At 42.4% G+C, this 20,301-nt stretch overlaps 1 protein-coding gene across 2 annotated transcripts in view; it reads left to right on the forward strand.

The window, feature by feature from the left end:
- The window catches only part of PALD1 (phosphatase domain containing paladin 1), a 453,903-nt gene that overhangs the window by 413,337 nt on the left and 20,265 nt on the right, over nt 1-20,301 (forward strand). For both annotated transcript variants that reach the window (XM_029609049.1, XM_029609050.1), the window contains exon 19: nt 796-951. In XM_029609049.1, the coding sequence (XP_029464909.1) occupies nt 796-951 (156 nt within the window). The remainder of the gene's footprint in view (nt 1-795; nt 952-20,301) is intronic.

A 20,301-nucleotide genomic window follows, 5' to 3' on the forward strand; every position in this document is an offset into this window, starting at 1 on the left:
TGACTGCGAGGGAGAGAGATGAAAATGGGGGAAGATAGGGGGATACTTTGAAACTTAACCGGCTGGTGCTATCTTGTCAGGAATTGGCACAGAGCTCAGAGCCTAGGGAACGCTCGGGTCCCCTCTAGACCATCAGGGGTTTGAAAGTTATGAGCTGGGGAGGGGGTCGGGAGAAGGGAGAGGCCGAAGGGGGGATTTTTAGAAAGGAACGGGGTTGGGAGAGGAGGAGCCTGTGCCGCACATCCTTTCAAACTTTAAAAACATTCTGGCGCCATGGCTGCTTCTGGGAATGGTGGTTTCCACACTTGGGGGGGGGGGGGGGGATAGGAGGGGGCCTTTCATCTGCTCTGGCCCTTTAACTTTCAGCCACAGGAGTATCCGGGGATCCTTGTTCCAATGTTCCCAGGAAAATTTAACTGCAGCTCCTGAGTTGTAGCTAACGTTCATGAAAAAAAAACGTGGCTTGCGATTTTTCAGGCAAGCCGCATTGTTATATCAAATGTAATCTTGCATTTGCAAAGTAATTCATTACCATACTAGTGTTATTGGGTGAAAATAACACACTGTATTTAAAATACCATGCAGGAAATGCCTAATACTGCTTAGTAAATGACCCCCTACGTTTGATATTTTTAGCATTAGGAGACTGTTATTGTTAAAGGGGGTTATGATTTTTTGCATGTGCAAACACTTATTTGGGCCTTAATGAACATCTGCCTCCCAAAAAAAAAAAAAAAAAAATAGCGTACATCTTAACGTGTCTGCTAATTGATTTCCTTCTTTGCGTCATATCAGGTAAAAAGTGCCAAGAGTGAAGAGGGAATGCATCTGCTGCAGCTGCGAAGTCTCCAGTACTTGGAGCGCTATGTCTACTTGATCCTTTTTAACGCCTATCTGCACCTGGAGAAGAAGAGCTCCTGGCAGAGACCCTTCAGTGCCTGGATGCAAGAGGTAAGGAATTAACCTGCTGGCACCGAGTCTAGGAGACAGACCCTGTGTTCACAACCACCGCAGAATGCCTCTGTTTCGGGTGAGGCCATGGGATGCAATGTGGCAAAGGTCATATCTAGGCGATGCCTTCTGAGCGAGGATAGTTACACCTGTGCTATTATGATGGATTCATGTGACCCATCCACAGGGAGCTTGTATGTTCAGTTCTTCATAGGTCCACACTGACCGAGGTTAAAAAAAACAAAAGGAATTGGCGTTTAGAGCTAAAATTTGGCAGATAGGTGTGAGGCAAAGTCCCGAGCTGTAGATCTCTAAACAGGAGGGAGCTCCTTGGGGTGGTACCTGAATGGTCACATGAACCATCAGTATATTCCCATGAAAATACTTATCTTTAGAGAATCACAGATTGCCTCACACTCCCTGGATCTCATAGGTCCATATTGATCGAGATGTCATCAGTGACCTCTCACATACTCCTCAACCAATCAGAATGCATAGGAGGCATTTTATGACCGTGTTCTGATCATGGCTGCTCCCAGGGACTCAGGAGAATCAGCATAGTTTAGAGAATTTTAAAATAATTACTTAGACAGAAATTTTACAACAGCACACATGAGTTTCTTTGAAAATTCTCGGGTAATTCTCCGAGTACACATACAAATTACCTTGAGCAAAGCTGCACTTGCTCCCAGCAGGGTGTAACTTACACACATATTTTTTAAATCCAAAAGTATACAAGTAAGCTCCAACTCTGCCTCCCCAAATGCCTTTTCCCAGCTCGTCTAAAAGTGTATGCAAGACTGCGTTACACGCGTACTTTTACGCACACTGGCCCCTGGTTGATTTTCAGAATGCCATTTACATTCATAAAATAGGGTTTTATATGTGCAAGTTGTTTTGAAAATCAAGCCCTTAATAGATTAAGAATATTACAGCTTGTAATATATTGTAATCTTGGAATACCTCAAAGTACAGAGATATTATTATTAAAAATGCATTTCTCGCACAAGCCACTGTTTGTAGTGAGGTACACAAAAGCATTCACAATTTAAAAGAAACATAATAATGATGAAACCATCAGTAGGTCAACACAAATGGGACAAAGCTTGGAAGGTTTAAGCTGTAAATAGACAATTTTTACTCTGATAATTCAAATGCCTGTCTGTCAGTTGTTTTTTGGAAGACTTGTGGCATAATATGAAACGTGTTTGAGCTAGGAGTGTGTTCCAAAGTATAGAGCCAACAACAGAGAAGGCCGTTCCAAACCTCAGTCAAGTGGACCAATTTAGGAGATGGAACTTCTAAGAGACCAAGATTACTTTTAAAACTATACCTTTTAAAATTATTTGCAGACTAATGCTTTGCTACCATTCTTCATAGTCTGCATTTCTTGGTAGTGTGTCCCTACTGTAGATCTATCTTGTGATGCACCAGTAGGACCAGACATCCCCTTCAGAATCTGCTGCTTTAGATACTGTGGAATGGTGGTACACACAGCTGAGAACCCCAGCCCTTCAGATCCACCAGCCAATCTGATTTTCAGGGTATCCATAATGAATATGTGTGAGCTATATTTATGTACAATTCTCAGGTTTCTGAGCTGCATAGATAGTCACAGGTAGGAGAGGCCTGGAGTTCCATGGAGCAGAGGTGAGACTTTGGAGGGGAAGGGGTACCTGGGACTGGAATATGGAGCTGAAACAGGAACCTGGCACTTGGGGTGAGGATGAACCTGGAACTAAAGCTGAAGCTTGAGCCAGAACTGGAACTTGGAACTAAGCAAGGAACTGTAGGAAGGAGCAGAACTTCTCCACTCTGTTACAGTTCACCTCATTAAAGGGCTTAGGTAGTCTTCTCTTCTGGTGGTTCCTAGCTTGGCTTCAGCCATTCTAGTTCACTGTGGAGAGTGGCCATCATATTTCATTCTTAATCTCTTATAACCCTCAGCCCTGCTTTCATCCAGCTTGCTGGTTAGCTCCATTACTAAGGCTTTGGCCTGTCATCTCCTAGCTTCTCTGGTTTCAGCCTTGCTGGCAGTGCCTTTCTCCAAGGACCAGCAGCATGGTAGTCCTCACATATGGGGGTCATCATCAGATGAAGCCTGGCACGGAACTTTGATCTCAAAGAATCTAGAACTTTCAAACATGCCCTACTGAGCATGTGCAGCTGTAGTCATCACCCTGCCCCCTAGGCAGAGTCCCTCAGTCTCTTTTTTTCCATGGAGCCATGTTGGTCATGGGAGCCATGTGTCTCACGGTATTCAGCTTTGCTCTTTGTTCACGGTTTTTGTAGGTGATTTTTTTTTTTTAGAGCTGCAGCTGTTTTCTTTCCTTTACCTTATGGTAGTTTTATTTCATTTCCTCTTTCTTCTTTCCTCTGTCTGCCAGCTGCATGGTGGGCCTTAGTTGCTGTGCAGTCTGCCAGAATCTTATTTCTATCCAGTGGGGGGAGAGCGCTCACCCTCCCTGCATTCAGAGGAACTAATCTCCATGGGCAGGAGCCCTGAATGATGGAGCCTCCCCTCCTGTTTCCTGCTGATGGCAGTGCAGTCTCCTTGTGAGAGAGGATGAGCAGGAGTTTGGGCAATCAGCTTGCTGCTGCACCTTCAGTGCCATGCCCAGTAATGGTTGCCCATGCACACAAATTAATACACTCCGATCACCACAAACAAACAAACTTAAAAATCACTCCACAGAATAACAATAGGAATCTTCGATCAAATAACACTTCTCGTCTAATAATTCCTCCCATCAGAGATGCTCATCTATCGACAACAAGAAATAGAGCATTCTCCATTGCCTGTCCTAAAAAATGGAACTCCCTACCACCTTATTTGAGAACTCAAACTAAACGTTCAAGAAGGATCTAAAGACTTTGCTTTTTCATAAAGTCTACATTAATGATTATTTAATTCAACAATCTAACTTCAATCAATACTACCAACCAGACCCATGCAAGAGAGATACTGAAATAACATCTGGCATCAACCATTGTAGTAGCAATATGAACTTATAATTAACAACGCTAGAAGTCCATCCCGAAGATGAATAAATACCAATACTGTTACCATACTCCTTTTCCCTTTTTTTCCTTGTCCTCCCTTTTTCACCACCAACCTCTCCCCCATCCCTTCATCTCTCCCACTATTAATTTATGCAACTATTTTTTAATTGCTTATTCTCTGTTTGATTTTTGTAAACCTCTATGATGGCTGCACCGAATGATGGTATATAAAACTGAACAAATAAATAAATAAATAAATCTGTGACCCATGTACTGATGATCTGACGCATCAATGTCAGGTCTGTGTCGGGGACCAGGACTGCCACTGAGCGCCATTGTCACCCTCGGAGGTGTCGGGATGCCTTCTGCCATCGGAGTGCGAGTCTGCCCTTGATGCTGTAAAAGTCTTCTGTGCCGTAAGCATCTGTGGATGTGGAGTCTCGATGCACTGGAACATTTGAGCGCATAGGGCCTCGATGTGGTGGAGCAATAGCACCGACCTTTAGTGTCGGGAACCAGGTCTGCCATCAAGCGCCATGGTCCCCCTTTATGCCATCGAATCCGGTCTCAATGTATATGCCATCGATATCTTGGTGCCATTGATGCCCTTGATACCTTTGCCTTGGTTCCATCAATGCCCTCAATCCCATCGAGGTGAATGATTGGCCACCTTCGATGCCATCACATACTTAACCAGAATAAACATTGAATGTCCTCTTGAACCAAAATATCGTTTTTCTGGGTGAATAAGCGTTAACATAATTAAAATGTTGGTGTTCTTTATGTTCTGAGCTATTTCCTTGTAATGGTTTGAAGGGATAAAGACATTAAAAAAAAAAAAAATAAAATATTTCCTCAAAAGCTTATTCCATCAGAGCAGTAATGTATTCCATAGAATCATTTATTATGACATATTGTCACGTTGAATGCCTTCTCATCCTATGTCTTTCCCTTCAGCCCCCTAAAAAGAAGACCTACGTTACCTTTTTAGTTGTGCTTCCTGTGATGATAAAAGCTCCCTGTGTGTCTGCATCTATGCATGTGGCAAGGGCATTCTCCGTGGATGGATTTGGATGAAATACGGTAAGAGAGACTCTTATTAAGATTTTTGCTTCCCTACAAAGTTTCATCCAAGTCTCTCCGTGGAGAATGCCCCGATTATATGTGCTGGGAGAGCCGGTCCAGCCGGGATTGAGACAGTGGGGCCTCCGCGTCCTCTCCTTGCACCTCAAGGTTCCTGCAGTATTAGCAGCAGGCAGTGAGCGGGGGGGGGGGGGGGGGCTGGAGGGGATGGGGGCCACATGGTGCCCATTAGCACTGCCGGCTGCCACTTCCACCAGGGCTGCAAGGGGAGGGGAAAGTACTGTATTGGAGGTTCGCCGATGAAGAGAGGGGAGAAAAAGAGAGGATGGAATCAGAGGAGGTGTAAATGTGTCGTTGACACAGTCCAAGTATGCATTTTTCTAACTTGCTTCTTACTGCTTTATTATAAAGTACGGCTTACTTAGCTAATTTAGTCACGCGTTAGCTTAAGGACCACCCTATGCTTTATGACAATCAACTTTGGGAATGAAAAGAAGAGGAAGGGAAAAGTACAGCGGTTTGAAATGCTACCCGAGGTCTGCATTCCATCTCTTTATAATTTGCGTCATCTCGTGCTATGGTCAGCTGCTGTCAGATGGGAACAGCTGAAATGGTGCCCTTCCAGAGTGAAGTGTGTGTGTGTGTTCCCCGAGCAACATCCTCTGTCCAGCTGCTTTGCACTGGGAATGTTTTCCGATGATTTCATTGGGCGATTTCTGCTGGAGTTTATAAGCTGGTTACAGCTTCCTTGGTCACCGTGTTCTCTCTACGCGTTAGACTTCATCACATCTGGCTTCTTGCTGTGTGCATGCATCCATGCCGCACGGTTCAGTCAGCTGGACTTGGACAAGGGAGCTTGGAATCTGTGTGCATTCTTTACAAATTTCAGTTTCCCTTGGGCACCTCTTCCTTTCCCAGATATGTCGCTTGCACTTAGAGCTGTCTTTTGGCTACGCTCATTTTTCTTACCCTCTCCCAACACTTGAAATTAGTTCAGCAAGATTCTTCTTTAAATTTAAACTTGCCCCCGTTAGCCAGGTTGTTTATGAACTTCTAGAAAGACTACAGCAAAAGGAGCAGATGGCCCCCCTGTGGCAGTTTTCCCAATAAATGCTCACAGGGAAATTGATCCAGAATACTGTTGGACTAGGTGGTATCTTCAGTGCTACCAGCCCTTAAGTTAAAAGTTTCAGTTTCTTGTAATGGGCATCCAGTTAAATGGACTCCAGTGTCACAGCTGGCAAGTTGTGAATGTTCTGATGTTTAGTATTGACGAAGAGAAATGAGAAACGGGCCTGACTTTTCTCAACATGCCTCAACTGCACAGTGTCTCAATATTAGACAAACATGCAATCTCAATCTCTCCTAAAGCTGGAGTCTTGCTACTCTTCCCAGTTATCTCCTTTGCCATCGCAGAGGACAGTACTATCATCTTCTGTGGTATGGTATATGAGGGGGTTTGGGCCATATAGTTTCCTCCTGCGTTTTTGTGCTTCGATCTCAGTCATGCCTCTCTTGGGTTATGGTGCCACAAGCCCTCATCGGCAAGCACCCAGGTTTTTCCCTCCATTTTGTAATCCCCTTTTCTCCCATGCAGCCCAGCCATCATAGCAACAGTCTTCAACTAGTGGCCAAAGACCATGGCTCTTTCTAGAACCTCATTACTTGTGCACCCTGAATCTGGCCACTAAGGCTATTTTATAGTGGCAGTGAATGCAGCCTCTGCAGCATCCCCAGCCTTGACTGGGCCGAGAAGTAGAACCTGGGATTGGGAATCAAAGTCCGTCCACGTGGCAGAGCCACTGGGCCAGCCCTGCCTGCGTAACCTTTACATCACTTCTTTTCTTCCTACCAGTTAGATATCAGCATTTCCTGTTCACCCTAATCCACCTAGATGAAACAACTTTTACTACAGTATAGTCATTATTACCTAATTGGGATTCGTAGCCCGATCAAAAATGGTTATAAATAAGGACTGAGGGATTTGCTAGGCTGTCTGCTCCTCTTTTTGCCTTGGAATCTCCTACAGGTTCTAGCAGCTTTTCCCCTTACATAGGAACAGTTTGCACAGAAATTGCTGTTATCTGTCTGCTGATGGCTGCTGAATACATTATTTCTAGTTTGGTTATTTTTCTGTTAACAAAGGTCTAGAGAAGAGAGCACGCACACACATAAAAAAAAAAAAAAAGTGCTACTGAAGAAAATTGTCATGATTTTTAAATGAGTTGGGCATTTAGAGCTCTTGTCTCCAAACAAATGGAAGTTTTAACAATACAGCTCTTCAAACACAAAAGGGGCCAGCTTACATCTCCAAGGATGAGGTCATGCGGAGAAAATGAGAGACATCACCAAAGTGAAAGATCTCTTGTAGAGCACAGGGACCGAGACAGGCCCCTCTTTTCTTTGGTTCTCCAGGAAATATCAAAGCTGACTCTTCACGGCATTCTCTCCCCCTACAATAGGCTTTTTCAGGCTCTCCTTTGTTACTGCATTGCATCTTGTTTCTGCTGTGGTTCGCTGTTCCTTTACTACAGCCTTTGAACACACTCATAAAGAAGTGAATTGTTTGTTTAGCTTCTGTGCTCCCTTCTTCGCTCAACTCCATATGGAAGAGTTGTGGCTGAATGGTTGGAACACAGAATTATGAGCCAGGAGCGCTCCTAAGATACTAGTTCAGCTCCTTCCTACTTTGACCCAAGTCACTTTATCTCCCTTAGGGCAGCCAACCACACTGCATTTGCAAGATCAGACCCAGAAATTTATTTAAACATTATAATTTCTTTGCTCTATCCTGCAAAAAAAAATGAATATCTTAACAGTAACACTTTGTCTTGTCACCTTCAGTCTGACTGTTATATGTTGGTAAAAATGAACATCTGGTGCGAGGCAAGTGTTACATTTTAGGCATATGGAGGAGAGTATACCATGCTATTTCCTTCCTGCTCACTAATGCCTAATTTGCATCTGACATTCTTTGATTTATGCTCACAAACATAATTGAGTTTAGTGCTTACATACTTACGTCTTCAGGGACAGGTTTAGCATGTACGCTAGCTAATGCCTTAGTACATAGCATGTTATTCCACATGCATGGTAAATGGCCCTGGTATATAGAATGCCATTCCACATACACACTAAATGGCCCTTGCATGCACACTAATCTTAAGGCATTAGCGTTAACATCTACATTAGCTAATGCTTATATTCTAAGCACATTAATGCACATTATTGCTATACACATTAATATTACCATCATTTCCTTGGCAATAACACTAATGCACTTGCAAATGAATCAAACAAAAGTAAATGAACTGATCAGATATTGACATTGACTGTACTACCCACCATTAATATGTCTAAGGATAAATAGGAGCCACTTAAAGCAGGACCTTAGAAAAGTAAGGAGCACCTTAGAACGTATGCTTTGTTTGTTTAATTAGTTTACATCTTGCCTGCTAGTCCAAAAATGCTTGTTCCCAGCAAGTCAAAAAATGTAAACACAAAATAAAACTGTCAACCTAGAGAGAACAAAACAGTACAATACACAATAGACCATTCATTAAAAACATTAACATATGAGCAAAATGAATAAAATCACAAAAAGTAATAAGACAAATTAGTATACTGTCACTACCTTAGTAATCAAAGGCCTGATAAGAGAAAGACACCTTTACTTTTCTCCTGAAAGACAGGTCATCAGTTTCTAGATGAAAGTCAAGGGAGAGGGCATTCCAGAAAACTGTACCAGCAATGGAGAATGATCTAGCTCGGATTTCAGACAGATGAGCATCTTTCACAATAGAAACACAAAGCGTATTTTCTTCCACCTGTAGTGCCCAGAAGGGATGTATACCTTTAAAACTGCCTCCAGGGAGTCAGGGCCCTCACCATGAAATTAATCGCACAGCTGACTTAAGCAACAGTTTCAACAGCTTTAGTGTCCCTGCTGGGAGACCAAGATAGATGGAGTTACAGTCGTCTTCCAGAGGCAGAATAGAGGCTTGTATAACAGTATGGAAGTCAATTTTATCCAGGAGGCTATTCAGGCCACACAAAATTCACAACTTTAGAAGCTAGATCTTATGACTGCTTTAACATGGGGAAGAAAAGAGAGACGAGGATCTAGTGTGGAAAATCCCAAGGGAAAGACTCTCCACTGAAGTCTGTGTTAAAAACTTAAAAGAAAATTTGTAATTCCCTGCAATCAGCTGAGGCCAGTTAAGGTTCCTCTTTTATTGATCTTATCAGTTTGCATGCAAATTAATAAACAGGTTAGTCATTGACCAAACCCAGAGATCTCTGAATATCACAAATGAAATTAACACTTTAAATATGATACAGAAACATTGATGATAAGCTATCAACGAATCAGCAACCAAATATCTCAATATTTATTAGATTCCTAGAATTTATGCTAAATTCTTGTAACTAATACCTATGCATAAGCTTACATTTTTGTCTATGTGTTTTAACGGACAACTTAACCAGTAAACAACTTACTTATTCCAACATAAGGTAAAGCTTTAACCTCTAAAAGAATATATATATTTAATTAAACTCTACCATGCAGTAGCTATGTCATCTCTGGTTCTCTGGCCTTTAGCAGTTTCCAGCAGCCATCGTATCCTAATTCTACATTGCAGTCTCAGATCTTTAAGACAGACATCAGAATAACTAACAGGCGAGATTTCGAAGCGCTAGCTTTACCCCTTATTCGAAAATGAAAAGGCACGTCCAACCCCCCCCCCCCCCCCCCGAGACTAATAGCGCCCGCAACATGCAGATGCATGTTGATGGCCCTATTAGTCATTACCGCGCGATTCACTAAGTAAAATGTGCAGCCAAGCCGCACATTTTACTTTAAGAAATTAGCGCCTACCCAAAGGCAGGCGTTAATTTCTGCCGGTGCTGGGGAAGTGCACAGAAAAGCAGTAAAAACTGCTTTTCTGTGCACCCTCTGACTTAATATCATGGTGATATTAAGTCGGAGGCCCCAAAAGTTAAAAAAAGTTAAAAATTTTAAAAAAAATGTTAAATGGGCCCGCGGGTTGAAAACCGGATGCTCAGTTTTGCCGGCGTCCGGTTTCCGAACCTGTGGCTGTCAGCGGGTTTGAGAACTGACGCCAGCAAAATTGAGCGTCGGCTGTCAAGCTTTCTGACAGCCGCCGCTTCCATCAAAAAAGAGGCGCTAGGGACGCGCTAATGTCCCTAGTGCCTCTTTTTACCGCGGGCCCTAATTTAAATAAATTAAGTTACTGAATCGCGCGCACAGGAGAGTGGCCTGTGTGCGCCCTGGGAGAGCGGGCGCTCACCCGCTCTCCCGCGTGGTTTACTGTATCGGCCCGTAACAAGGGAATCCAAGCCTGGATTCCAGAAATTTACAACACTGTTAAAACCCCTAAATTTTTATACTAGTACATAAGGAAATGTAGTGTCATCAATAGTGCTAGATGTAAGTTTAATTTTGGTATGTGGCCTCTGGATTAATACAAACTGAGTTTTTGAGAAATTTATTTAATTTATTTATTTATTATTTTTATATACCGACATTCGATCTCAATCGAGATATCACACCGGTTTACATTCAGGTACTGTAAGTATTTTTCTATCCCCAGAGGGCTTACAATCTAAGTTTTTGTACCTGAGGCAATGGAGGGTAAAGTGGCTTGCCCAAGGTCACAATTTAAGGCTAATTAATTTTTTTAAAAGTCATTTACAAATGGTTGATAAACAGACCTTCACTAGTTGATTGTATCTGACCAAGATGAAAGGACACGTACAAAAAACTGTATTCATCTGTGTACAGTTTAAAACAATTGCAGAGGCTGGCCAGAATTTTGCAAATTGGGGCTATGTAGAGGTTAAAGAGCATTGCTTGACAAGACCGAGCCTTGTGGGACACCCATATTGATGTCATACCATTTTGAGCACTTGTTACCAATCTCTACATGCTGTGTACATTGTGAAAAAAAAGATTAAAACCAAAGCAAAACAGAATCAGTTATGCCACATTCTTTCAATCGATGCAGGAGGATGGAATGGTCCACTGTATCGAATGCTGACAAAATGGTCTACCATCTTGAATGCTGATGAAATGTCAAGGATTACTAGAATGTAACTATTGCTCCTCTCTAAGCCTCTCTGAAGGGTATCCAAAAGTTAGAGGATTAGCAGTTCAGAACTTAAAACTTTCCTGAACCCAAAGTGGTGAAGTTCAAGAACCTTTTTCTCCTCTGTGAAATCAATGAGCTGTGTTAGGACAACATTTTCAATTAATTTAGCCAAGAATGGCAATGAAGAAATAGGCCTATAATTGTTAAGATCTAAAGGGTCACTATCAGGTTTTTTTTTTGGAGGGGTTTCATTGAGATTGTCTTCAAGGTTGAGGGAATTACTCCTTGTGTTAATGATAGATTGACGGGAACAGTCAAAGTGCAGTAATATCTTTTGCAGGAGTTCAAAGAACACTATGATGGATGCAGCTTAGAAATAACTTGTGTAACCTCATTAATTGCAACGCTATCAAAAGAGGCCCAGGTAGAGTCCAAAGCATGACATGAGTTGGAGTATCAACTGGGCATTGTGGCAAAAGTAGCAGAGAGTTTAGATACTATGGAATGAAAATGAAAGACATAATCATCACAATCAAAAGTAAAGAGTGACTTGGAAAAATTCAAGGCAGAGTCTTTAGGAGCAGTTGTAAATTTCTTAGCGATTATAAAGAGCTCTTTGAGGTTATAGCCAATTTCTGTTATGTGTTTTATGAAGTAGAACCGCTTGGATTCATTTATCAAAGAAGAGTAAGTGTTCAGGGCAGGAGTGACTTGTAATTTATCAATGAGTCTTTGGTGCGATATTTGTGCTCATTATGACAAAGAATTTGTCTATGGGCTTTCACAGCGAGTATCAATCAGAGAAGGTGTTTTTTCTGGGACTTCTGTTTCATTGTAAGTGGGACAGTTTTGTCAACAACATAAGGAAACACCTGATTCAATGTTGCCAGGGTGAAAAGAATCAAGCTCGACTACAATCAAGCCTGAAAATTCTAGACTATCGATATGGCCTCTATTTAAGATATAATCATGTAGGGAATAGAATGGCTTGATTTACAGTTTTAATACCATGGTCTGATCATAGGACAGTTTGCGTTACTTTTTGGGCAGAAGGAGGGCTAGTGGGGAAGGGAGGGCAAGGAAGGATAGTTGTGGAGGGGAAAAGTGGTTTCGGAGGTTTTTAATGTTTGTCTGGGGAAAGGGTATTGGACGGTTTGGAAGGGGATTTGGAAGCATAATTGCAAGCTGGAATAATTTGATAACAAGTGTTTTAGATGATGTTGCCCCTAAGAAATGTATTGTGGTTAATAACCAACCTTTTTGAAGGCATGGACATAATTTACGTAAGTTATGGAGGAGATGGAAGAGAGTAAGATCTAATTTTTGGCATGAAAGAAGCTTGCCGATTGTTGTAAAGGGTTAGGGATGGTGCGGAAGGAGGAAGCGTTTTCCTGCCAGATTAGGTCAGTTAATCATACTTCTAGAGAGCTATTTCAAGTAGTAGATAAATTCTTAGGTAGGAAGAAGAAATAATTTCCCCAGAATATTCCTCTTGTTTAGAGTTTGTAGAATTTTTTTTAGGAATAAAGTGAGTAAATTGGGATATTGTTAAATGTTGCAGAGTTGTTGGAAAAAGAGGAAGTTAGTGGGGAGGAGGTCTGGAGAGGTTTGTTGGAATTTTCAGTATTTATGGCTTTTAGTTTGAAACTTTTTTTTTTTTAAGTTTATGCAGTCATTAGGGAGCTTTTTGGATCCTGCATTTGATTAAGTCATTGACTGAGAGAGTTTAGAGTGTTTGGTAGAGTTAATAAATACTTCTTTACAGAGTAGCTTCTTTCTGGTAGGATTGACACATTCAATGATTTCTTCATTACTAAAGAAATCTCAATTGGACTCTTCACGTTGTGAGAACTATAGACCAGTGGTGCATTTATCATCTATGTCTAAAGTACTTGAGAAGATGGTGGCTACACTGATCACTCAGATCTTGGAAAACACTGATGGGTTGGCAGAGATTCAATCAGGTTTTAGATCATGACATGAAATGGAGGGGGTATTGATATCTCTATCAGAAGATATTTGGATAGGGGAAATCGCTTCTGTGTTGGTACTATTGGATCTATTGAGTGCTTTCGACTTAGTAGGTTTTGGAATTCTTTTAAACAGTTGCCAACAGATCAGACTGGGTGGAACAGTGGTTGCTTGGTGTTATAAATCTGATGCTTGATGGAAGGAGCAATCAGATAGGAGTTACAAATCTGTTATTAACGGAGTTACTGAAGATAGCAATCTATAGTTATATAGGAGAGTAGAGGGTGGATCCTTGGACCAGTGGCAGATGACCACGCCCCCAGGGAATGATCCCGAGAGGGACCACTGGTCAGGCTCGGAGTTGGGAGACAAACACACACTAATTCTTTTATTAGACAGTATACTGAACCACCGGAGATGGCAGTAGTGAGCTGGTAAGCCTGGCTGAGCTGTAGTCCCTCCGAGACTGGATCAGCGATCCCTGGAGGCTGAGCTGAAGAGAGACTAAGATATAGTGAGTAGGCAGGGTATGCAGATGGTAATACTCACACAATGTCCCAATGAAGCCCAGGAGCTGGAAAGTATAGGCCCTCATGGAGCGAGTACTGGTTCCAGGGAAAGCTCAGAGAGAATGATGGTAACTCACTGATGTAGCTGATATAGTTGGTAGTGAAGACTTCCGGGCAGAAGAGTATAAGAAGCAAGTCTGGGATCAGGGCCCTCGAGGAGTGAGTACTGGTTCCAGACTGTCACCTGAAAAAACAAAGAGAGAGCGAGGCCCACGAGGAACGGGTACCTCTGGTAAGTCCAAGGAGGCAGAGTTGCTTAGGTAGCGAAACCCTTGCTAACTCGATCTGTTAGCAAATTCTGAGACCTTAAATATCCGTCGCAGTAACGTCATCTTCAGGGGACGCTCCCAAGGTTCACGCCACTGCCGGTATTTCAATCGGGGCTGCGCCACGTGCGCGCCCCTAGGCCTCCAGGAAATATGGCGGTTGCAGCGTCGAGCCAGTCCGGGAACGCCGGAGGGACCTCGGCAAATGGACGCCGCAGCAGCCAATCTTCCCGCGGACGGAGAGGGAGGCGCCAAAGAGGTAAAGAGGGCGGAGAGAGGGCGTCGGGCACAGCACTTGGATTGCTTCCTTTTTACAGGATAGATACCAGCAGATTCAAATTGGAGATAGTACAATGTAGGGTACTGCAGGGTTCTTATTTATCCCCCTTGCTGTTCAATATTTTTATGTGGCCTCTAGCAGGTCTTTTTTAGTGTCATTTCTACATCTTGTTTTGAAATGTTGGATGTTACAAACAATTCTAAAAAAGGAAATTTCTTGTTTCTGATACATCCAGTCCACACATTATCAACCTGTTGAGCTGTAATGTTGTTTATATCTATTTATTGATAAAGTTGGAATTGTTGGTCTCTCCCGACAACAGTTATTGTATGAAACACAGTCCGTGTCAGGGTACCGTGTAAACTCCTCATAAACCTGCAACACCATTTGACACATCTCTTAAAAACAAAGATATTGGATAATCTGAGATTTTACTGCCCCATCATTGTTGTTTCTGAATGTTATATTGTTGGGGCAATCTCCATTTTCTTTGTGCTAACCCTACCCATAGACCATTACAGTAATTTAGGTGGCTGAGAACCAGAGGCTATAATATAGTATGAAATTGTTCTTTTGAAGGCACATTTTTCAATGGTCTTAATAATTTGCTTATAAAACGCCCCATTAGCTTCCTTCTTAATATGAGATTTAAAATCTAAAATCACTCCTAAAATATTTCCTTCCGTATTAACAGATAACACAGTCTGTTCCTCCTTTAACATAAAATTTTGTTGTTCTGGATTACGCTTCCCTATCCACAGCAATTTTGTTTTTTGAATGTTTAAAAGCAAACCATGGGGCCAATGCAATACAGTATGCTCAGCTGAGGCACTGTTTAACCCGTAGTCGGACACAGGATAAATAGGTGCTAATCCATCCCCTAATGCAATAGGGGGATTAGCACCTATTTAACGCGCATCCGATGCGAAGTGAATGAGATAGCGCTCATCACATGCAAATGCATGTGAATGAGCCTATTACTCATTCACTCCTAATGCAAAAAGATAAATGTGCGTCTCAGACGCACATTTATTGCTCAGATATTAACACCTGCCTGGAGAAGGTGTTAATAGCTGAGCGCATTGAAAAGAAGTACAGAAAAGCAGAAAAAACTGCTTTTCTGTACTTCTTTTTTAAAGTAAAAAAAAAAAAATAGCTCTGCAGACCGCCGAGTTATGAAGATCGACGCCGGTAAACTCTGCGTCGGTTTTCATAACCGGCCATCTGCCAGTAATGAAAATGGCCGCCGATAAACTCGGCAGCTGTTTTTATTACTGGCAGACCGGCAGGTTATGAAAACCGAGGCCGGGTTTACCAGCGTCGGTCTTCATAACCGGCAGGCGCGGCGGGTCACGTTGGGAAAGCAGCAGTAAGGTTGCGCAAGCGACCCTAGCACCTCCTTCCTAGCGTGACCCCACCAATTTCCATATTGCATGGCGCCTCCCTTGCAGGCGAACGATCACGCATAGCGCCCCTTGTGATTATAACATGGAGCAGAAGCAAGGTCATCCTGATTTGGGTGAATGTGGATGCACAGGGACCTGTGTACTAAAGGTTTTCTCCCATTTTGCGATGTCCTTTCGTGGATTACAAACTGGATGTCCTTTCGTGGATTATAAACTGATTAAAAGACAGGAAACAGAGAGTAGGATTAAATGGTCAATATTCTCAGTGGAAAAGGGTAAACAGTGGAGTGCCTCAGGGATCTCTACTTGGACCAGTGCTTTTCAATATATATATATAAATGATCTGGAAAGGAATACGAGTGAGGTTATCAAATTTGCAGATGATACAAAATTATTCAGAGTAGTTAAATCACAAGCAGATTGTGATATATTGCAGGAGGACCTTGCAAGACTGCAAGATTGGGCATCCAAATGGCAGAAGAAATTTAATGTGGACAAGTGCAAGGTGTTGCATATATGGAAAAATAACCCTTGCTGTAGTTACACAATGTTAGGTTCCATATTAGGAGCTACCACCCAGGAAAAAGATCTAGGCGTCATAGTGGATAATACTTTAAAATCGTCGGCTCAGTGTGCTGCAGCAGTCAAAAAAGCAAACAGAATGTTAGGAATTATTAACCAGGATACTTTTCAACTTGTAATGCCTTGTATTTAGGTCAAACAGAAAATTATCCAAAGAGGAGGATGGACATGAGCTTTTGAAATCACATAGGTCCCTTTTTTCCTATCAACTGGTCTGGGAAGTTCATGTGCGTCATTATCTTGGAATATTTTGTACTTTGATTCCCCCATAGCCTGCCCAGTACCACTACGGCTTCTAGCACTCTGCACCATCTGTCATAAGCCTCAACACCTAACAGTAGTAAGTTTCCTAGCGTGTAGCCAGATGGACTCAGGACCAGTGGGTATTGTGCTCTCCTGATAGCAGGAAAATGAAATTATCGGGTAAGTAATTTCTCCATTCTGCCATTTCAGACTAGCAGTGGGAATAAAAAAACTGGTCTGCACAGAGCCCAGCTCTTGATGGGGCATTTAGAGAAAAGCACAGGTTATCTCTCCAAAATCGAAACACGGTTGTGTCTAAAAGTCATCGCTCTGTTAATCTACACACCTGCCTCCAAGGACAGAGACTTTCAGAGTCTGGGGAAGGGAGCTGGGAGTCCTGTGCATGGCAGCTGAAGGTGTATTTCAGCAGCTTCTGTACCAAACACAGCTTGGATTCCTCCAGTGAGAAAATGCAAATTTAAGACCCTGATTACTAAGCACTTTTCCCATCACCACAAGATGGGAAAACTCCATTAGTAAATAGGCCCCTTGGTTACTTAAATGACATAATTACATCCTTTTCTGTTTGTAATGGGGAACATTAAGTACAATTAAAGAGTTTTAATTCCCACTCACTAGATCCCTTAAGGAAGAGTCTGCTGGAATTATTTGGGTCTTTTCTGTCATTAGCTAAATAACAGCAAATAGAAGAAAACACTTCCAGTTGGAAATGAGTTACTGCAAATAACCAAGAGGGTTGCCACTGCATATGTTGGAGAAGGACGAATCAATGCACTGCGAGACCAATGGGATCTGCTGCCTTCCCGCGCTCTATTTGCCATTGGCCCCGTTGAATCTCCCAGCCTGCCCTCAGAGACCTAGAGCCCTATGTAATGAGTATTTATCTCATAGTCAAAAAAAAAAAAATAGGAGAGAACGTTTAGTCCATCAGTTCTTTGGTTTGTGTTGGCGTTCACACACACCAACTAAATAAACAGATATTGCCCCACAAGGCGCTCCCATCCCAAATAGAAAACCCTGGATATACCTCTGCCCACCCCCTCGCTGCATACGCCTTTGTCCTCTGTTTTACTTCCTGTCTCCCATTTCCTTGGCTTTGGCTTTTACCTTCCCACCCTGGTTTTTGTTTTTTTTCTTTGATGTTTTTCGAAAGTTGGAAAATTAAGTATTGTTAAATAAATGTATTCCTTTCCTTCGGTCCTTTTCTTGCCAATTATGTATGCTTCTCCCTCCTTTTTCCTGCCGGTCTGTATCCTGTCCTCTTCTGCCAGTCTCTACCTCTGTCTCTTGCTCGTTCGCTCTCATGGCTGGATGCTTGATGACTGGCTTTATGCTGTGGGAAATCCCCTTGATCTCCCCCAGCCCCTTCTAAATCATTTTGGCAGGTTTGATTTCCTCAGCAAGAGATGAAAGGGGCATCTGCCAGCTCTGGTTACGGTCAGGCCGGCCAAGCAGCAATCGAAGGCCACTGCGCTAATAAGGATGTTCCGGCATGTTTAGAGATGCCTAGTGTCTAGTGCTCTCGATCAAAACTGCTGGAACAACTTGAGTCACAGGGCAGAATAAGTCTTATACCCTCGTTTCTCTTTTAAAAGGAACACATCGGCCTAGCTAACTCACAGCCACCTAGGAGCAAAATGCTCTCCCTTTCTCTAAGGAAGAAACTAACTCTGATTTTTCCCATCATTTTGGGACCACCCTCAGCAGTCCCATCAGGATGCTAACTGTGGGACTGTGCTGCTCGCTCCTACACTTGGTGAACTCTTGTGTGTGCTAAGTCCCACCTTTCACAGGAACACTTCACAAAATCTCACACCTCCGTCCACTGTCAGAGATCTAGGAGTTCTCTTAGATACACAACTTAGCTTCAAATCCCACATCAAATCGCTCCTAAAAGGGGGCTTCTATAAACTCCAAACCCTCAAAAAACTTAAGCCTCTCCTCCACGCACATGACTTCCGCACTGTTATGCAAACCACTATACTATCAAAACTTGACTATTGCAACTCACTGCTAATAGGCCTTCCAGCTTCCACAATCAAACCCCTCCAAATCTTACAAAATGCCATGGCTCGCATCCTTACAAACTCAAGAAGGACTGATCATATTACTCCCATATTACAAAACCTCCACTGGCTACCAATCACCTATCGCTCTCAATACAAAACACTCACTATCATACATAACACGCTATATAAAAATAACTCCCCCTGGATCGAAGATATGCCACACTTCCACCAGGCCAACCGTCCTACCAGAAACTCCCTTGCGGGCACCCTCCACACCCCTTCACTCAAAATTGCTCACCTCACAAACACCAGAGCGAGAGCCTTCTCCATCGCCGGCCCCACCCTTTGGAACTCCCTCCCCACTGAGCTCCGACTAGAACCTTCACTTAATCAATTCAAAAAAGGAATCAAGACCTGGTTATTTAAACAGGCCTATCCCAACGCCTCTCAACCCTAGCATTTGACTTCTCCTCAACACTCATTATTTCCCTCTCCCTAGTACAGTGTCCCCCGCCCCCCTACACACCCTCCCTCCCTCACCACCCCATCCATATTATGGCTTCCTGATATTCAGTCACCACCTCTCCTTCCCATCGCCACCCCCTGCCCCCTTGTACAGTTCCTACCTCACCCCGCCTCCCCTATGCGCTTCATCCCCCACCCCCGCGCTACCCCCCACTTTGTCGTCTCTTGTATATAATTAATTTATGTCCAACCTGGTTAACCACATGTAATCTCATTTAATAACTGTGGCGCCCGTTGGCTCTACAGTATAGTTGTCACCTTTTAACTTCCTATCCTTCCTCCATCTATCATTGTAATTTCCTTTCTCAGTTGTCTGTAAACCGACATGATGTTTTTTTTTTACGAATGCCGGTATATAAAAGTTATAAATAAATAAAATAAAGTGATTTCCTTCCAATGATGTAAAGTGCATTGCTGTGGTGCTGGCCAACCTCAGGGAGCATTGGATTATGAGACTGCTTTATTTCACGGTTTAGCAGCATATTCAGTCTATCGAGTACATCTTATTCACAATAAAGCTGCTAGACATATTTAGCAAAGGAAAATTTGACCATGTGATGACGACTCCTTCAAGAATTGCACTGGTTATCTTCAAGAGCTCAATTCAAGATCCTCTGTTTAACTTTTAAGGCCATGCACGGAAATAAGCCGCCTCATTTAAGTAAAGCTACTAATTTATATCACCCTAGACAGACTCTTCGCTCATCTGAAATGGAACGTTTGGGGTTTACCTTCACCAAAAGAAATTGTGCTTGAAAGAACTTGTGAAATGGCCTTCTTATATGTAGCACCTTCCTTGTAGAATTCACTACCTCTGATCTTAAGATTAGAGAGAGAATCCCCGAGACTTAGAACCTTAAGGCTTCTTATGCTACTATTTGTTACTAAGCATTGAGCGTGTTTTCTGCCTTGATGGGCGTTAAGGATTTCGTTGGTTCAGAAACGACATCTGTTTATAACTATGTTTTATAGTGTCCTGTGTGTATTAGTTGTTTATTCTGTATTTATTTTTTTTTCTTTTATATTCCTAGTCATTTTATTCAGTTCTGAAATGGTTTAATTATGTTTTAATAAACGCTATTTTTTTTCTCTCAAACTGTATTTTATTTTATATTACTTCTTATGTACCTGATAATTGTATTATTTACATCGCCTTGATATTTGAAAGAAAGGCAGTTAAGAAAGTTAACTAAACTAAACTAGCTGAAGCCACAATGATGTGCTCTGCATCCGTCAAATAATGAGACCAACAAACCTTTAAAAAAAAAACAAAACAAAA

Source organism: Rhinatrema bivittatum, chromosome 7 (assembly GCF_901001135.1).
Source record: "Rhinatrema bivittatum chromosome 7, aRhiBiv1.1, whole genome shotgun sequence".
Taxonomy (NCBI): Eukaryota; Metazoa; Chordata; class Amphibia; order Gymnophiona; family Rhinatrematidae; genus Rhinatrema; species Rhinatrema bivittatum.